Source organism: Staurois parvus, unplaced genomic scaffold (assembly GCF_062004578.1).
Source record: "Staurois parvus isolate SC_StPar_1 unplaced genomic scaffold, SC_StPar_1.0 ptg000132l, whole genome shotgun sequence".
Classification (NCBI taxonomy): Eukaryota; Metazoa; Chordata; class Amphibia; order Anura; family Ranidae; genus Staurois; species Staurois parvus.
Genome location: NW_028317928.1, coordinates 2,173,107 through 2,190,181, shown reverse-complemented (window position 1 = coordinate 2,190,181; position 17,075 = coordinate 2,173,107). Strand labels below are relative to the sequence as shown.

General features: G+C 42.2%; 1 protein-coding gene across 1 annotated transcript in view; it reads left to right on the top strand.

The window, feature by feature from the left end:
- Positions 1 to 306: 306 nt before the first annotated feature.
- The window catches only part of LOC149466142 (uncharacterized), a 56,867-nt gene continuing 40,098 nt past the window's right edge, over positions 307 to 17,075 (top strand). The window contains exons 1-2 of the mRNA XM_089672702.1: positions 307 to 442; positions 13,335 to 13,446. Coding sequence (XP_089528828.1) covers positions 13,419 to 13,446 — 28 coding nt within the window. The 5' untranslated portion in view covers positions 307 to 442; positions 13,335 to 13,418. The remainder of the gene's footprint in view (positions 443 to 13,334; positions 13,447 to 17,075) is intronic.

The window sequence follows — 17,075 nt, the reverse complement described above, 5'->3', positions numbered from 1 at the left end:
ATTTATCTTAATAACAAACAGTTAGTATATGTAACGTAATATAAATAATAAAACCAATAGAAAATAAGTTCCACTTTCAAAATTCTGAATATTATTTCGGATCTGTCCACAACTGAGCTACAAGAAAATGGCCGCCGCCTTTCTGAAGGGGAAAAAATCTCTGGTTGGAGCGTTCACCCTCTAGCGCTTTGCCGACGAGTAGGCGTGGTTTCTGCCTAGGGCCGTGTCAGAGCCTTTTGTTCGTTTATTCCCGGGCTGTCCTGTGCCTGGTTGCTATGGTAACGCGCGTGCGCAGTGGGACGGAAGTGGCAGGGGAGGTCCGCCGCCATTTTGTTGCAGCTCATGCAGGAAACCAGGAAAATTAGCAGAGTTCTTCTCTTGTTTTCTAGCTGCTGATAGAGATGTGAGGCTGGAGAGGAGTGTTGTGCCCAGGGAGGAGGAGGTAATAATGTTTTCTTACTATGAGAGAAAGGGGGTCCCAGCACTGTGTGGGAATTGAGGGGGTGGGGGAGGGTCATGTCAACTCCACAAATCATTTTTCTGGTTCTCTCTTTATATGAGGGTTTGTTGTTCATTGTGAAATTGACCTTTTGCATTCCTCCGCAAGTCGTCTGATTATACAGATCGCCATCTTCCTGCGTGGCGTCTCATTGGAAAGCTGGTTCTCAACCAACGGAAAGTCGGTAATGGCTTTCCCTGGCAATGGGCGTCACGCAATAGTCAGATCTCCATGTAGGATCCCACCATCTTGCAACGTCTTTTGTCCATCCCCCCCACCATAAACAGGAACGCGCAGGTTAACGAATCATTCGCGTCGGAAAGCGTCGATCATACAGTTTGGCACAAGTCTATCTTGAAACCATTTGGGGGGGGGGGGGTTGGGTAGCGTTCAGGCAGGTTCTCCTGATGCTGTGGGCTGATGGTGACCACACATGCATCAATATGATCATTCGGTGTGACAAACTGAATTCAATAAAAACCGCAAACCAAAAACATTCCATTCAATTTATTAAGCGTTTGTTTATACTAGAAATTGAGGGGCGATAAAAGCCCGCGTTTTAACAGAAGTCGACTGTTCAACTGCAGTGATTACACGTTAGTTAAAATTTGACCGGTCCCTGCTAAAGCAGGTTGGATTTCAGGCCATCAAGCATCAAGGGAATCTATCAGGGCTGAAAAGGAGAGGACTAGAACACCAACAGAACCAAATTAAGGTCCTGCAAAGATAGCGGGCGCCACACAGGAGGAACAAGCTAAGAGATGCCCTGAACGAAGACTTTGACCAAGGAATGAGATGCAATGGGCCTCTGAAAAAGTATGGCTCATGCCGAGACCTGTCCCACGATGGTGCTCAAGGCCAAGGACATCTCTAGACCAGATTAGAGAAAGGTTGTTGGGCATATTGTAGCCCACGTTCTAGGATGGAATTCAAGTGGTGAACACAAAGTGAAATAAGCTTTCCATGTACCATTGTAAGCCTTCCTGAAGGTCGACTCTTTAGTCCTGAGAACTCTCAGGCCCTGGGCTTCAACAGCCATTTCGTCAAAGACAGCAAACGTAAAGTAGGATGGAATAGCAGACCTTCAGATAAGGTCAGGTGATCTGGAAGAGCCCACGGTTCGCCTGCCAAAAGATCCACAATATCTGCATACCACTTTTTACCGAGGAGTCACCAATTTGTCCACCGCTATGGCCAGAGGATCCCTGGTGCAAGACACAAACCTGTCTAGCTTGTTGTTGAATCCTGGATGTGAAGAGATCCACATTTTGACATCATCCCACCACAGACAAATCTCAGTAAATACCTCAGGGTGAAGGGCACATTCCCCTGGGTTCAAGCCATTGATGGCTGAGAAAATCCACTTTCTTATCTTCCACTCCGGGAATTTGAATCAGACAGATTGCTCAAAGTTCCAGGATGTTGATCTTCCATTCCTCTTATGGCCATGTTCTTTGACCTGAAAGGCTCTCCAGAACCCCACCACAGCTAAAGAGGCTGGCATCCATTGTCAGGACTTCCACTGTAGTGGAAGTAAGGATTTTCTTCTCTCCAGCATCTGCGTGGATTGCCAGCATTTCGGAGATGCTCTGATTTCGGGTTAGGTGCATTGACTAATCCAAGGACTCCCAACACTTGTTCCATGCCACCCAGGATTTTAAGCCGCAGAGCTCTGGAGTAAAACTGCATAGGGGACTGTTTCTTAGGCAGTTACCATCTTCCCCAACATCCTCATGCAAGTCCAGATCGAGAGATTCTTCAGCATCCTGAGAAATTTTGCCTGGGCTCATGGAAACAGTAGCTTTTCTTGCAGAAGCAACACCTGGTCCTGCGATGTATCCAGGACAAACCCCGAATATTCCAAGTGTTAGGATAGGATCAAAGCTACATCCATAGGTTTTTGACCCAGCCAACCTCTCCAGGACCTCTATCGTCATCTGTATGCTGCATGTCAGTCGCTGATGTGATTGTCCTCGAAGAATTTGCCCACATATTCCTCAAGGGGATCCCACTGGCTCTCAACAACCCAAAAAATCAGCCCAACATCTTGGTGGACACCCTGGAATCCTTGGACAGACCATAGGGCAATGACACAAAATTGTTAGTGATGATCCTCTACTGCAGAATGCAGAAATCATTGGAATAACGGAATGGCATCCCTCATGTCCACCTGCGGCAGAAAGTCTCCTTGATGAAGTGAAGCAATCACCGCCTGGGAGGAGTCCCTGATTTCCCTCCCTGGGAAGACATCCTGAATTTTTGTACTTTCAAGAACTTGTTCAGACACTTGAGGTTGAGAATAAACCATTCATCATTTGGTTTAGGAACCATGAACAGGTTGGAAAGGTCAAGTAATGAAATTGGCCTCAAAGCTCTACCTGCAGAAGAAGAGAGTAAATCAATACCCCTTCCACTTCCCTCTGTTCGAAATCTTGCTGTTAAAGTGAAATCTTTCACTAAAGTTGGCTTAGATTCCACCTCCTCTGGGAGTGTCAGTTTTCTGTGTCTCTGGCTGTGTTCAGTGGTTCCTCTTGTTGACCTCTTGTGTTCTGGAAGAGACAGTTATTACTGGAATAGGTGTCCCATCTCAATGTTTCCCCTCGCCCCCTGTTCCAGTGGTAGCTGTAACATTTTGGATTGCCCATAATTTTTAGTCCCCTTGACAATGGTCAACAGGCTGTATAGAGGATGAATCGTTCCAGCTGATACGCTGGCAATTAAAACCTGACTGGGGTTCTCACTTTTCCCTATTCTATCCAAAACTAGAGATGGAAGACCAGAGATGAATGTTAACACCTTTTAGAGGCAATATTTGACAAAGAATTGGAGGAGGAGTGTATTAGAACATTTAACAGACCATCGAGAAGAAGAACAGTAGGAAACCAAAATTCACAATTCGCAGGTCTGGCCCCCAAATGACATTAATATTTTACTGGCTTTGATATTTCAACTCCACTACCAGTGTGGCTCAGGTCACATGCTGTGTAACATAGTTACTATACAATAACATTCCTAATAATTTAGGCTGAGCTAAGAGTTCCTGTGATCTAATGTTGGTTGCATGCATTGCTATTAAATTATTTTGACTTCTTTATTTGTGTTATGTGTTGTGTATATATTTAGTTTATTCAAGTCAGAGCCTTCATGACCCTGTGGTTTATGGTATCCTAGGTTTGTCAGCAGGTCCTCCTTTCTTTTCCCTCTTATAGTCGTTTTGGTTATACCATCTATTCACTTTACCCTATGTCTTATTATTCTTGTTTTATCTTTTTTTAGATGGTAACCTGTCATGGAGAAAGTTCTGGGTGAAGCTATGAGCTATACCTTCTAGCACCACTCTAGATAAGTAGGTTATAGTGAAGTGATGAGTGTAAAGACATATTGGAAAACTCCCAAACCATATGCTGTACTTTTATACACTCTAGGTTAAAAGGATGTGGACACCCTTTCAAATGATTGAGTTCAGGTTTTTCCAGTTAGGGGTACTGATAATGCTACAGCTTGTAAAGACTTTTTAGATTATTGTGTGCTTCTAATTTTGTGGTAACAGTTTGGAGAAGTCCCTTTTTGTTTTAGCATGATTGTGCCCCAGTGCACAAAGCCACCTTCATAAAGACATGGTTTCACCAGTTTGGTGTAAAGGAACTTGAGTGGTCTGCACACAGCCTTGACCCCAAGCCTAGTGAACACCTTTGGGATGAATTAGAACACTAATTGCGAGCCAGGTCTTCTCATCCAGCTTCAGTGCCTGACCTCACAAATGGGCACAAATTCCCACAGACACCCTTTAAAAGCCTTTCCAGGAGCGTGGAGGCTGTTATAGAAGCAAAGGCTGGTCAACTCAGTATTAATGCCCATGGTTTTAGAACAGTTGTCCAACAAGCACATAGGTGTGATGGTCGGGCGTCCACACACTTCTGGCTATGGAGTGTATTTAATTTAACTGAATCTTTTAAATTGTGTAATTGAGATTTCCTTCTGCCTCCTATGTTGGTGCTTGGCTGTTTTTCCATTCAAATTAGGCCAATTAGAGAGAGTACAACTATGGCAAAAGTATATCAAGGTAGAGTGAAGTAGCTGCCTGCAAATTACAGCTTCCTATGCTGTGCTTTGCCAAATACCACAATTAGGGGCAGGACATAAGCTGGCTATAGTTGGTTAAATTCTCAGCTGGTTAAGCAGGGTCCATCTGAAATTTGAACCATCTGTGGGCTGACTGACTGTACCCAAACTGACCCATCAATCAACTTGGGTACAACCAACATTCAGATTTTTACATACGATTATTGCCAGCGGCTATAGCCACTAGCAATAATCATGTTGCTCTGCTGGCAAGCATGGCTCCCTTCGCCCTCCTGCTGGGAGAACACAATAGCTCTGCGGGAGGGATCCCCCTCCCCCCCATCAACCCCTGCATTTCTTAAACACACTTTTTTCTCTGTACACCCCTGATGAAGCCTTGTTTTAAGGCAAAACATGTTGGGTTAAGGGATTTTTGTGTTTTTTTTATTCTTTTTCTTTATTTTTCATTATTGGCACTTTTTGGGGTAGTGTGGGTTTAGCTGTAAGAGGAAAAGGGAGATTTTTGTCGACTGGTGGAGATAGTAGATTGATAGAAGTGCATTCTTTTCCAAGGCTGGAAAGGTACTGTGATATATTTGATTATGATGGGCAGTTGAGCCTTTTAGTAATCACAGTAACCCTCAGTATCCATGCCTTTGGGTTGTGGTATGTACCCAGGATACTGACCCTACCCTATACACATCTCCACTTAAAGAGATAAATTGACCAACAACAGCTAAAGACATACTTGGTGTCAGGTTGTTATCTCCCTATAATAAAGGCAGATGAATGTATTTTCGCTTATTTTGTATTTTTTTCACTATATGCATTGCCCTATAAGGTTATTAGGGATGCACCGAAATTGTGGACACCGAAACATGTCTGCGGAAAATAGCCGTATCGGAATTATCAGGAAGTATCAAAATGAGGAAGATCGAAATAAGGGATTGGAGCAAACACAGACACATAGGCCAGATGTCGGGGGAGCGAAACAAAATGAGACCAAGTGGAGAGATGTGCAAAGAAGCGTTCCGCAACTAGCCCATCTGTCCATGATCTGTGTACTTCAGATGGTAGCATTTTCTTAAGGACGATTGAGGAGGAGAAATGGAGCCAGATAAACCATAAACATTTTATATTTCTCATACGTATCATTATCAAGCACTAACATCTCTTCCATGCGAATGATATTGTTGATCATGGAGACCCACAAAGACTGGGGCGAGGTGGTAATAGTTTTCCAAAAATAGGGTATCAGTTGTCATGCAGCAGAAAGGAAAAACCGCAATAAAAATTTTTTCTAGCCAGTTAATGAACCTGGCAGCATAGACAGGAGAGCGATTTCTGGAGAAGGGGTCAAGGACTCGCCATAGATTTTGTTGTATATGTCAAAGACCTGGGACTAGAAGGGCCATATTCGATCGTAACCGCACCAGATATGTAAACGAGTACCCTCCTCAGCACCACACCGACAACAAATGTTGGATGTGGAAGGGAATATCTTACGTAAGGAGGAGGGATCCCTGTACCATCGTGAGAGAAGCTTAACATTTTTCTCCTGTGAGTAGCAAGAGATGGAAGATTTATGTGTAAAATAGAAGGAATTCTGCCACTCGGCATCCGACAAATCTTTACCCATATACACAGACCATGCTCTGGTGTAAGGTGGAAAGTCAACATGAATCGAGGAGTGTAGTATTTTGTGAAGGGAGGCTAGTAGATATCTGAGTAACTCAGAAAGGGAGCACAACCGCTCATATTCAGTGAGTGGACGATGGACTTAAGAGGTAGAGAGCAACTGTCTACAAAACGAGGACAGATGTAGAGCAGTAAGCCAGTCTTCCAGACCACCCGGAAGATTAGGTAGAATGAGTGAGAATGAATGAAAGAACGGGCCAGCAGCCATCTAGCGCGAGAGAGGGGACTAGGTGCAGAAGACCCCAAGCCTTGTGGAAAATCTGGGTTATCAAATAGAGGTGTCAAGGGGGATGGGTCTGAGGACAGAAGAATGTTAAGTCTGCACTTATACCAGAGACACAGGACAGCCAGCGTTAAGGGTGAGAGGCAATGGAATCGGTGCAAGTCTTGCCTATATCCCCAAAGGAGAGCCCTAAGGTCATCAGGGGACAGGTCCTGTTCCACCATCACCATGGTAGATACCTTACTGAAGGGTCGGGGAACCAGCCAAGCATGTGCGGCTTTATAATTAGTTCAACATCTGGCAGGTCGACCCCCGCCTTGAAGTTTCAGATAAGTAAGCAATTTGTACTTTAGTCTTGAAAAACCGTGGTGCCAAATAAAACATATCGACAGGGAGCGTAATGTGAGGAAGAAACTCCTAAGCACTGAAACGGGGATCGTCTGGAGCACTTTTGGAAGAGTATCCATTGTTAGGGTATTGATGCGCCCAAACCAGGGTAAGGAGGAAGCTCCCCAGGATGTTGGGTCTTTACGAATGCGGAATAATAGAGGGACATAATTAAGCATATAAAGATCTGAGAGATTGGAGGGAATAAGAAAGCCTAGGTAGGAGAGGGCCTTAGGTTGCCATTGAAAGGAGAAATTGGAATGCAAATGCAACATCGTGGTAGCGGGAAGAGTGATCTTTAATGGCTACGTTTTCACTATATTCAATTTAAAATTGCAATAGGCTCCAAACCTGCTAAATTCCTTTAGTAGGCAGGGGAGTGAGGTATGTGGTTGTTGGATGTAGACTAAAATATCATCCGCATATAAGGAAAGTTTATGGTGGAAGGAAGGAGTTTGGATACCAATGATGGAGTCATTGTTCCGTATAGCATGGGCAAGGTGTTCCATAACTAAGACTAAGAGCAAAGGGGAGAGGGGGCAGCCCTGCCTAGTGCCATTCGATATGGGAAAAGGCAAAGAAGACATACCATTTACCAGCACGGAGGCTGTGAGTTGGGAATAGAGGGGCATGATTTTAGTGATAAAACCAGGTCCCAGACCCACCTGCTCTAAGGTAAGACGTAAAAGTCGCCAGTCAACTCGGTTGAAATCGTTCTCTGTGTCAAATCAGAGAAGACATGCTTTTAAATTGTTTTGTTGAATATAGATGAGATGGATAGTTTTGGTGGTGTTGTCCCTGGCTTCCCTGCCAGGGACAAAGCCTACCTGGTCTCTGTGGATTAAAGGCAAGAGTGGGGACAAAGGAGTTGCCATGATCTTTGTGAACAATTTGATGTCTAAATTAAGGAGAGATATCGGACGGTAACTGCTGCATTGGGAGAGGTCTTTACCCAGTTTAGGAATAAAAGAAATATTGGTGGATAATAAAACCTTGGAAGGGAGGTGGGAGTCGTCAATGGTGTTGAAGGCCTTGGCTTAAAACGGGGCCAATAAGGGGGAGAAAGATTTGTAAAACCTGGGAGAGAACCCGTCGGGGCTGGGACATTTTCCAGGTTTTAAGTTTTTGATTGCACTTAGTACTTCTAGCACCGAAAAGGGTTCTTCAAGGCCTGAGGCGTCCTGTGCATCAATAACTGGTAACACTGTCTCATTAATGTATGTCAACATCTCAGTAAGATAGGGGTCAGCGGGGTCACCAGAAAAAGAGGAAGGTAGATTGTAAAGTTGAGAGTAGTATCGTTCGAACGAGGAGGAGATTCCCCGGTTGTGGTATATTTTAGTGTTATCAGACACGTGAATAAATTAGGTAGGGTGTCAAGGTGGACGTGGATGGAGCACCTTCGCCAAATGTTGACCACAGTTATTAGCTAAAGAGTAATGGTAATTACGCTCCTTATCCCGGGCGATGAGAGAGTAAAAATTTAATATTTGAAGGAGATCACGACGAGCATTAGATAAATCTACATAAACCGAGGGGTCCAGGGTTTGCTTATGGGAGGTTTCTAGAGTTGTAATAACCGGGAGCAATGCTCGGGCCTTCTTCAAACAAGAGCCATGTTGAATAAAAACACCCCTAAGGACATACTTCAGGACTGCCCATTGGTTGAGGGGGACCCGTTGTATCAGTAGCATGGTCAAGAACGGAGTTTTAAATGGCACACGTGACATCTGCCGTACACAGGGAATCTTTGAACAAGTTGTCATTAAAACGCCAAGAAGAACTACGAGAAGCCGTAGGGAGGCTGTGTATGTTGAGATGTATGGGGGAGTAGTTTGACCATAGGAAGTGGCCAAGGGAGGTGGAAATAGGGGAGTCGAGTAAAGACTGAGAGATAAGAAAGTAGTCGATACGGCTATAGGAATTGTGAGCGACTGAAAAATAGTCTTGTTGGAACACCCATTTCAAGAGCATTTCCTCTTCACCATAAGGCAGTATGACCTCTTCAAGTATTCTGATGTATTCAAACTGATCCATGATCCCTGGTATGCGATAAATAGGCCCAACAGCGTAGTATGAGAAACATCCCCATATCATGATGCTTGCGCAACCATGCTTCACTGTCTTCACAGTGTACTGTGGCTTGAATTCAGTGTTTGGGGGTCGTCTGACAAACTGTCTCCGGCCACTAGACCCAAAAAGAACAATCTTACTTTCATCAGTCCACAAAATGTTGCGCCATTTCTCTTTAGGCCAGTCAATGTGCTCTTTGGCAAATTGTAACCTCTTCAGCACGTCTTTTTTTCAACAGTGGGACTTTGCGGGGGCTTCTTGCAGATAGCTTGGCTTCACATAGGCGTCTTCTAATTGTAACAGTACTCACAGGTAACTTTACACCTTCTTTGATCTTCCTGGAGCTGATTGTTGGCATTTTGGCTATTCTTCTATCCATTCGAATGGTAGTTTTTCGCTTTCTTCCACGTCTTTCAGGTTTTGGTTGCCATTTTAAAGCATTTGCGATCATTTTAGCTGAGCAGCCTATCATTTTCTGCACTTCTTTATATGTTTTCCCCTCTCCAATCAACGTTTTAATCAAGGTACGCTGTTCTTCTGAACAATGTCTGGAACGACCCATTTTCCTCAGAATTTCAGAGAGAAATGCACTCTAACCAGCATGTACAACATTTGCTGCCTTCCTTCCTTAAATAAGGGCAATAATTGCCACCTGTTTTTCAAAAAATGAATGACCTCACTAATAGAACTCCACACTGCTATTATTTTGAACATGCCCCTTTCAATTAGTGATTCAATTACACAGAATCAGCAGCATGCATGTCATGACTGTTGGGTCTGTTGGATTTCTATTACTTCTATTACTACACCTGCTAGTAAATTATTTGCCATGTAGAAATATAATTTCTACCAAAAACAGTGATTGATCAGGTTAGTGATGTCTGACTGCTATTATTTTGAACACAACTGTATATGTTCGCCACCGTAGACAAAGTTCTGGTACTTCAATTTAAGAAAAATATAACAACCAGAAGGATCTATAAGAGAGTCCAAAACCTCCAGGGTGAAAGTTCTATGAAAGGCCACCGACACCCCCTTAGATCTAGCCTGTCGGTTGGTGCTGTGATACCATTGGGTATAATACCAGTTACCTAGAACTGGGATGCTATCTGAGCAGAAGTACGTTTCCTGGAGAAATAGAATTTGAGATCTAGCTTTATGAAAATGGTACAGTATCTGGCTCCGCTTCTATGGGGTATTAAACCCTCTACAATTTATGGAGGAAAGTCTAATTTGGTTATAAACTGCCATAACAAAATGAAAAAGGGGGAAGGGGGTCTCAAGTAACACCACCCCATCCCGGTCTCAACTCCCGCTGGGAAAAAAAAAGGGAGGGGAGAAAGGGGAAAAAGGAAGATACAAACCAAGTAAAGGTCAGTAAGAAAAGAGGAAAAATAAAAGACACAGGATAGGAAGGTAGAGGAGAGTGTGGGTAGGATCGCCTACATTATGAGTTTTAGACAGTTATGAATAAAAGTGAAGCTATTGGTCATGGTGGGTTTAATGCCTGGGTGTTGTCTCTGCCTTAGAGTGGTCCTGCACAATACAATCTAATTGAAATATACCAAAGCTATGTAATTATAAGGATAAACCTAAACAATTCAATCAATTTCTATCCAGTAGCATAAGCCCTTACATTACATAGTTGTTTGTAGATCTAAAGGAGATTGTATAATCAGATTGTATGGCATAGTGGACAGCTTCAGATTGGTCTAACAAAACTTTTATTGTGAACCCCTGTAATAGTTTGTAGGCAAGCACAAAGCAGGCATTAACCAGTTCAGCTCTCACACCTTTATACCCCTATGGACCTGAACAATTACATGGCCAATGTGTTTTTAATTTTAGTTTTTGTTCTTTTTTTTTTTAATATGATACAAAAAATGTTAATAGACAAAACAAGTGATACAAAAAAGTATTTAAATAATAATGGTTAAAATAATAGAAATAAAAAAAACAGCCAAAAAAGAATAGCCAAAAGGAGATGGTGTAGAAAAAGCTAGTCCGGGCTAATTACCATGACTAAAGATTAATAAGGGGTTAAATATAATTTTTTTGTGCTTATGTAGAGTAAAGGATCCCCATTGACCTGTAGATGAATAAGGGCTTGTTCACATCAGGTGCGGTGGGATTGCGTTGGGCATCCTTGCCTTCTGCCCAGTACAGTCACAAGGCTACAAACCTTGTTACCTGTCAAACCAGTGCACTGCGGTGGTGTGTGTTGAAAAAAGTAGAGCGTGATCCATTGCACTGCACCACGCTACAACCACTTTTTGACATTTCAGTAAAGTTTGCCAAAAAAAAGTAAACGGTGTGATGCATTGTTTACAGCACATTGGCACTGCACACCAGCAGCTGTAATCTAATGCAGTCTGGCTCAAACCCCTGGTTCACATCTATGTGGGTGGTGCCACTGCGGGACACGCACAAATACCTGCAGAGGCACCACCCACACAGGAATGTGGGACCCGCAGGCGGGTGCCATTAATTCTAATGGCATGCTGCCCACACTGGAAATCGCAACCATACTTGGGAACCTCAGTTCCCATGCGGACTGCAATTTCCAAAGTAGTGCAGGGACTTCCTCTCTGGGTGTCCAGGGGCACAGGAGTCCATTCAAATGAATGGTCTCTCATGCCCACACAAATCGCAGACCGCACAAATGTGAACCAGGGCTAACAGAAAGTAAATATAAAACCTGTCAATGTGTCCCTGAACTCACCCAACCTTAAACACAAGTAGCACTTGATACAGTATCCAACCACCACACATTTTAGCCTATCATAGATCTTGACAAGTACCTGGCAGCGGGGCTGGATGCTACACCTATGCCTCCCAGGCGCACAAAAACGTGCTGGGATTTGATGCACAGGGCCTAAACACCTATTGTTACATTGTATTTCTGAATCAACCTGTACAGAGGTTTCAGTCTACACAGCAGCAACAGGATGGGAAGAGGGAGATGACATACAAATGCACACCCTGTGTACATTGTTAAAGGATTAGGTCACCTTTTAACAAAAAATAATAAATGCACATTTGTTAGCATGAAAAAAATGTGCATTTATTATTTTTTTGGTTTATGGAGTCTCTAAAGCAGTGTTTCTTAACCTTTTTCCAGTCAAGGCACCCTTTAAAATTATGGACAGTTCTGAGGCACCCTTTAAAACTATGGACAGTCTTGAGGCACCCCTTAACATTATGGACAGTCCTGAGGCACCCTTTAAAATTATGGACAGTCTTGAGGCACCACTTAAAATTATGGACAGTCTTGAGGCACCCCATTCTAAAATAGGGTGCCTCAAGACTGTCCATAATTTTAAAGGGTGCCTCAGGACTGTCCATAATTTTAAAGGGTGCCTCAGGACTGTCCATAATTTTAAAGGGTGCCTCAGGACTGTCCATAATTTTAAAGGGTGCCTCAGGACTGTCCATAATTTTAAAAAGGCACCCCATTCTAAAATTTGAAAAACTATTCTAATAGTTTTATATAACACAGCAACATCCTCACATGTAGGACACCCAACATTAGAGGTGATTCATTCTTCCACAGCAAATACACTTTTGCACAATGGTACTGAGTAGTATTCCCATGTTTCTCTTCTTCCTCAGTTTTTCTCCATCACTGAGCTAATGTGACCCCAGCACTGATGGAGAGGGGCAGGGGAGGGTCAAACTAGGATGTTGTGCAGGCAACTGACATCCTCCTTATCAACTGTTGATGCCATTGATTGTCAGGACGCTGGTGGCTAGAAGGTGGTAATGGTGCACAATGAAAACCTGTGACTTTGTGTAACTAAAAGGTGGCTTGTTCTACCCGCTGGCTTGTATACAAGTATTGGGCAATTTTTAGACATTTTGCCAAGGCACCCCTGAAAAAACCTCAAGGCGCCCCAGGGTGCCTGAGCACCCTGGTTGAGAAAGGTTGCTCTAAAGCATTGCACCAGCGATCAGCAGATCGCTGGTGCCATGCAGGTCTCCTGCAGACCTGTAAGTGTATCTGTGTGCCTGTGACAGGAAGACTCAATGAACTACCAGAGCACTCCACAGCGCCACAGCACTATCATTGAGAACTACAAGCCAAAGCCGCAATGACTGTCAGAAATTGTAACGTTCTCATTTACAGAATACTGTTTTTTTTTTTTTTGTTTTTTTTAATTGTGACAGCTAGCAGGCAGAGAAGATCCGTTTGTAACATGTTACACCCTGAATATGGGTATGAGGTAATATGTTACGAAAGGTGAACTTATCCTTTTGAAATTTCTCAGGGTGTATTGCTCCCCAAAGAAACCAAGTTTTTGTTGAATTCCACGTGTGTTTTTTTCCCTAAGTTTCTTTAACGGATGTTTGATTTAAATCTTTCATATGATCGTATGTATTATGTTTTTGCAGACTGCTTTGCACATGCCCTTACATTTTCCACCTATGTGCTGTTGAAGTTGGTGTATTTAGTAGGACGGTTTGTAGAAGGACGTCATGATGGAGAATGGGCCACCTCTCACGGGTAAGAGGAGACTTTAATTTCTTGTAAAGGAGAGAAGAGTGATGAGGATCCATCTAGATACACTGTCAGAATTATTCTGTGTTTGCAGAATTAAACTGTGAGGCCTGAACTTATCATAATGTCACATGGACATGCTGGAAGCCATTTTGTTCTTTATATGCTATTTTCATGGTTTCTGAACAAATATTATAACAGCCGACATTCCACAGTTTCTTACTGCATACTTTCCCAGGTTATAAATTTGGGGGGCTTTGATAGTTCAGACAGCCACGAGACGGACTGAACATGGTACAAATTAGCAAGATTAATTGAGGGGATTGGATTAAACAAAAGGCAAAGAACTATTCACAATGATTTTTTTCTTCCATAAAAAGAATTCATATTAAACTTCACATTGCATATGGTGTTAATATTATTTGACAGGAATATTTTAACCAAAAATGTCAATTGTATTATCATTAGTATTGTATGAAGTGAATATTTTCCTAATTAAGTAATTTGGGTTTTATATTACTTTATTCTATTTGCATATACATATACAGTTGGGATCGAAAGTTTGGGCACCCCAGCTAAAAATTTGTATTAATGTGCATAAAGAAGCCAAGGAAAGATGGAAAAATCTCCAAAAGGCATCAAATTACAGATTAGACATTCTTATAATATGTCAACAAAAGTTAGATTTTATTTCCATCATTTACTCTTCAAAATAACAGAAAACAAAAAAATGGCGTCTGCAAAAGTTTGGGCACCCTGCAGAGGTAATATCTTGTACTGCCCCCTTTGGCAAGTATCACAGCTTGTAAACGCTTTTTGTAGCCAGCCAAGAGTCTTTCAATTCTTGTTTGAGGTATCTTTGCCCATTCTTCCTTACAAAAGTCTTCCAGTTCTTTGAGATTTCTGGGCTGTCTGTCACGCACTGCTCTTTTAAGGTCTATCCATAGATTTTCAATTATGTTGAGGTCAGGAGATTGTGAAGGCCATGGCAAAACCTTCAGTTTATGCCTCTTGATGTAATCCCCCGTGGATTTCGAGGTGTGTTTAGGATCATTATCCATTTGTAGAAGCAATCCTCTCTTTAACTTCAGCTTTTTCACAGATGGCATCAAGTTACCATCCAAAATTTGCTGAAATTTTATTGAATCCATTTTTCCTTCTACTCGTGAGATGTTCCCTGTGCCACTGGCTGCAACACAACCCCAAAGCATGATTGATCCAACCCCATGCTTAACAGTTGGACAGAGGTTCTTTTCATTAAATTCTGTGCCCCTTCTTCTCCAAACGTACCTTTGCTCATTCCGGCCAAAAAGTTCAATTTTAACCTCATCGGTCCACAGAACTTGTTTCCAAAATGCATCAGGCTTGTCTATATGTTCATTTGCAAAGTTCAAACGATGATTTTTGTGGTGAGGATGTAGAAGAGGTTTTCTTCTGATGACTCTTCCATGAAGACCATATTTGTACAAGTATCTCTTTATAGTGGAATAGTGTACCACAACTCCAGTGTCTGCCAGATCTTTCTGGAGGGATCGTGCAGTCAAACGTGGGTTTTGAATTGTTTTTCTCACAATCCTGCGAGCTGTTTTGTCTGATATTTTTCTTGGTCTTCCAGATCTTGCTTTAACTTCCACTGTTCCTGATGACTGCCATTTCTTAATTACATTCCGAACAGAGGATATTGACATCTGAAAACGCTTTGCTATCTTCTTATAGCCTTCTCCAGCTTTGTGAGCGTCAACTATTTTCAGTTTCAGTTTTCTAGACAACTGCTTAGAAGAACCCATGGTGCTGATTGTTGGGGCAAGGTCAAATGAGTCTGGGCATTTAAAACCTTTGAGATTGACATCACCTGGTCTTCCCAGACGATGACTGAGAACAATCCATGACACTGGCAGGTCTCAGCTTGGCAAAGGGGGCAGTGCATGCTATAAATTCTGCAGGGTGCCCAAACTTTTGCAGACGCCATTTTTTTTGTTTTCTGTTATTTTGAAAGTGTAAATGATGTAAATAAAATCTAACTTTTGTTGACATATTATAAGAATGTCTAATCTGTAATTTGATGCCTTTTGGAGATTTTTCCATCTTTCCTTGGCTTCTTTATGCACATTAATACAAATTTTTAGCTGGGGTGCCCAAACTTTCGATCCCCACTGTATATTTTATTTATATTAATTGGTTTAACAATTAATACGTATTGGTATAGATTGTGAATATTATGTTTTCAACATTCTAAACATTTAGTTGAGTTCATTATATTACAACATTACAGAAGACGTTAGATCATTAAGAAATCTTAGTAAAAATGACCTCAACGAATGTCTATAAGAGGTAGAATTTTTTTTTCATACTCCAGAATCACTTAGCTAATACATTATTTTAAGTGACACTGATCCCAGTTAGTCTAACCCAGGGGCGGACTGACAACTCATGGGGCCCCCGGGCAATAGGGGATCATGGGTCCGCTGTGTCCTTGCCCAAACTCAAAAAAGCCTATGAAAAAGGTACCAGGGGCATCTCATGGAGCCCCCTACTGACCCCGGGCCCTTGGGCAGTGCCCAAGTTTCCAAATGGTCAGTCCGCCCCTGGTCTAACCAGTTCTGACAAAAGAGTGTACACTTCTAAAATTTACAGTTTCTTTTTACAAGCTATAGGTTAGAGGTCAACTCTTGACATGGTACAGGAGTAGGAAAAATCTAAAATTATTCCTAATCATATACTGCCCCCTTCAGGTAATTGGGATCCTTTAGTAGAGAAAATGACACCTAATGTGACGTCATAATTAGGCAGGATAAGCTGTGCCTGCCTAGGCTTTTTGGGGTGATAAATGTTAGATAGACGGAGACGGGGACAACACAGAACAAAAGGACAACAGATGGATATACACACACTGAAGTGAGCTGACTGAAAGCTGACATCACTGACACCATAGAATCCATAGTGGTAACGTAAACCTTTCATTGTTCTCCAGGCAGTTTGTACTCGACTTATACTGTATCTCCAACTAAACTGTTTGTCTGACTTTGGTTATGGTTAGCACCAGAGTTGATGTGAAAGCATTTTAACTGAAGTATAAATTATCTTCATTTCAGTTCTCTGGGGGGAGGATTCTCTTTGAAAATCCACTAAACTAATGTCATTGTCTGGTCCACAGGTGTCAAACGTTGACCCTCCAGCTTCTGCCTTTGGGAGTCATGCTTTTAACTGTCAGATCTGCAATGCCTCAAGGGATTTGTAGTCCTGCAACAGCTGGAGGGCTGCAGTTTGACACCCCTGGTAGTCAATGGTTTAGCTGGGTATATATGACAATGTAGCCAACTCGGTGGAACATTTGTTCTTGACCTCAGATAAAATCTAAGTTTATTGGATTGTCTTGTGTATGGTATTCCAAATCAATTCATGCCAAGGTAAAATTTGAGCTTTGAATACCTGGTTGTAGAGAGATCACGTGCTCAGTTTGCATAGCCATTGTTATGTGCTACTGAGTTACTGTGAGTTTCCTACGCTGCATTTTAAGACCGTTAGACCTAGTTCATTAATATTTGAAAATAATTGTTGGTTCAAATTTCTAACTATTATTTTTGATTAGATCATTGTACTGCTATTTTATTTATTTTTATTTATTTATTATTTTT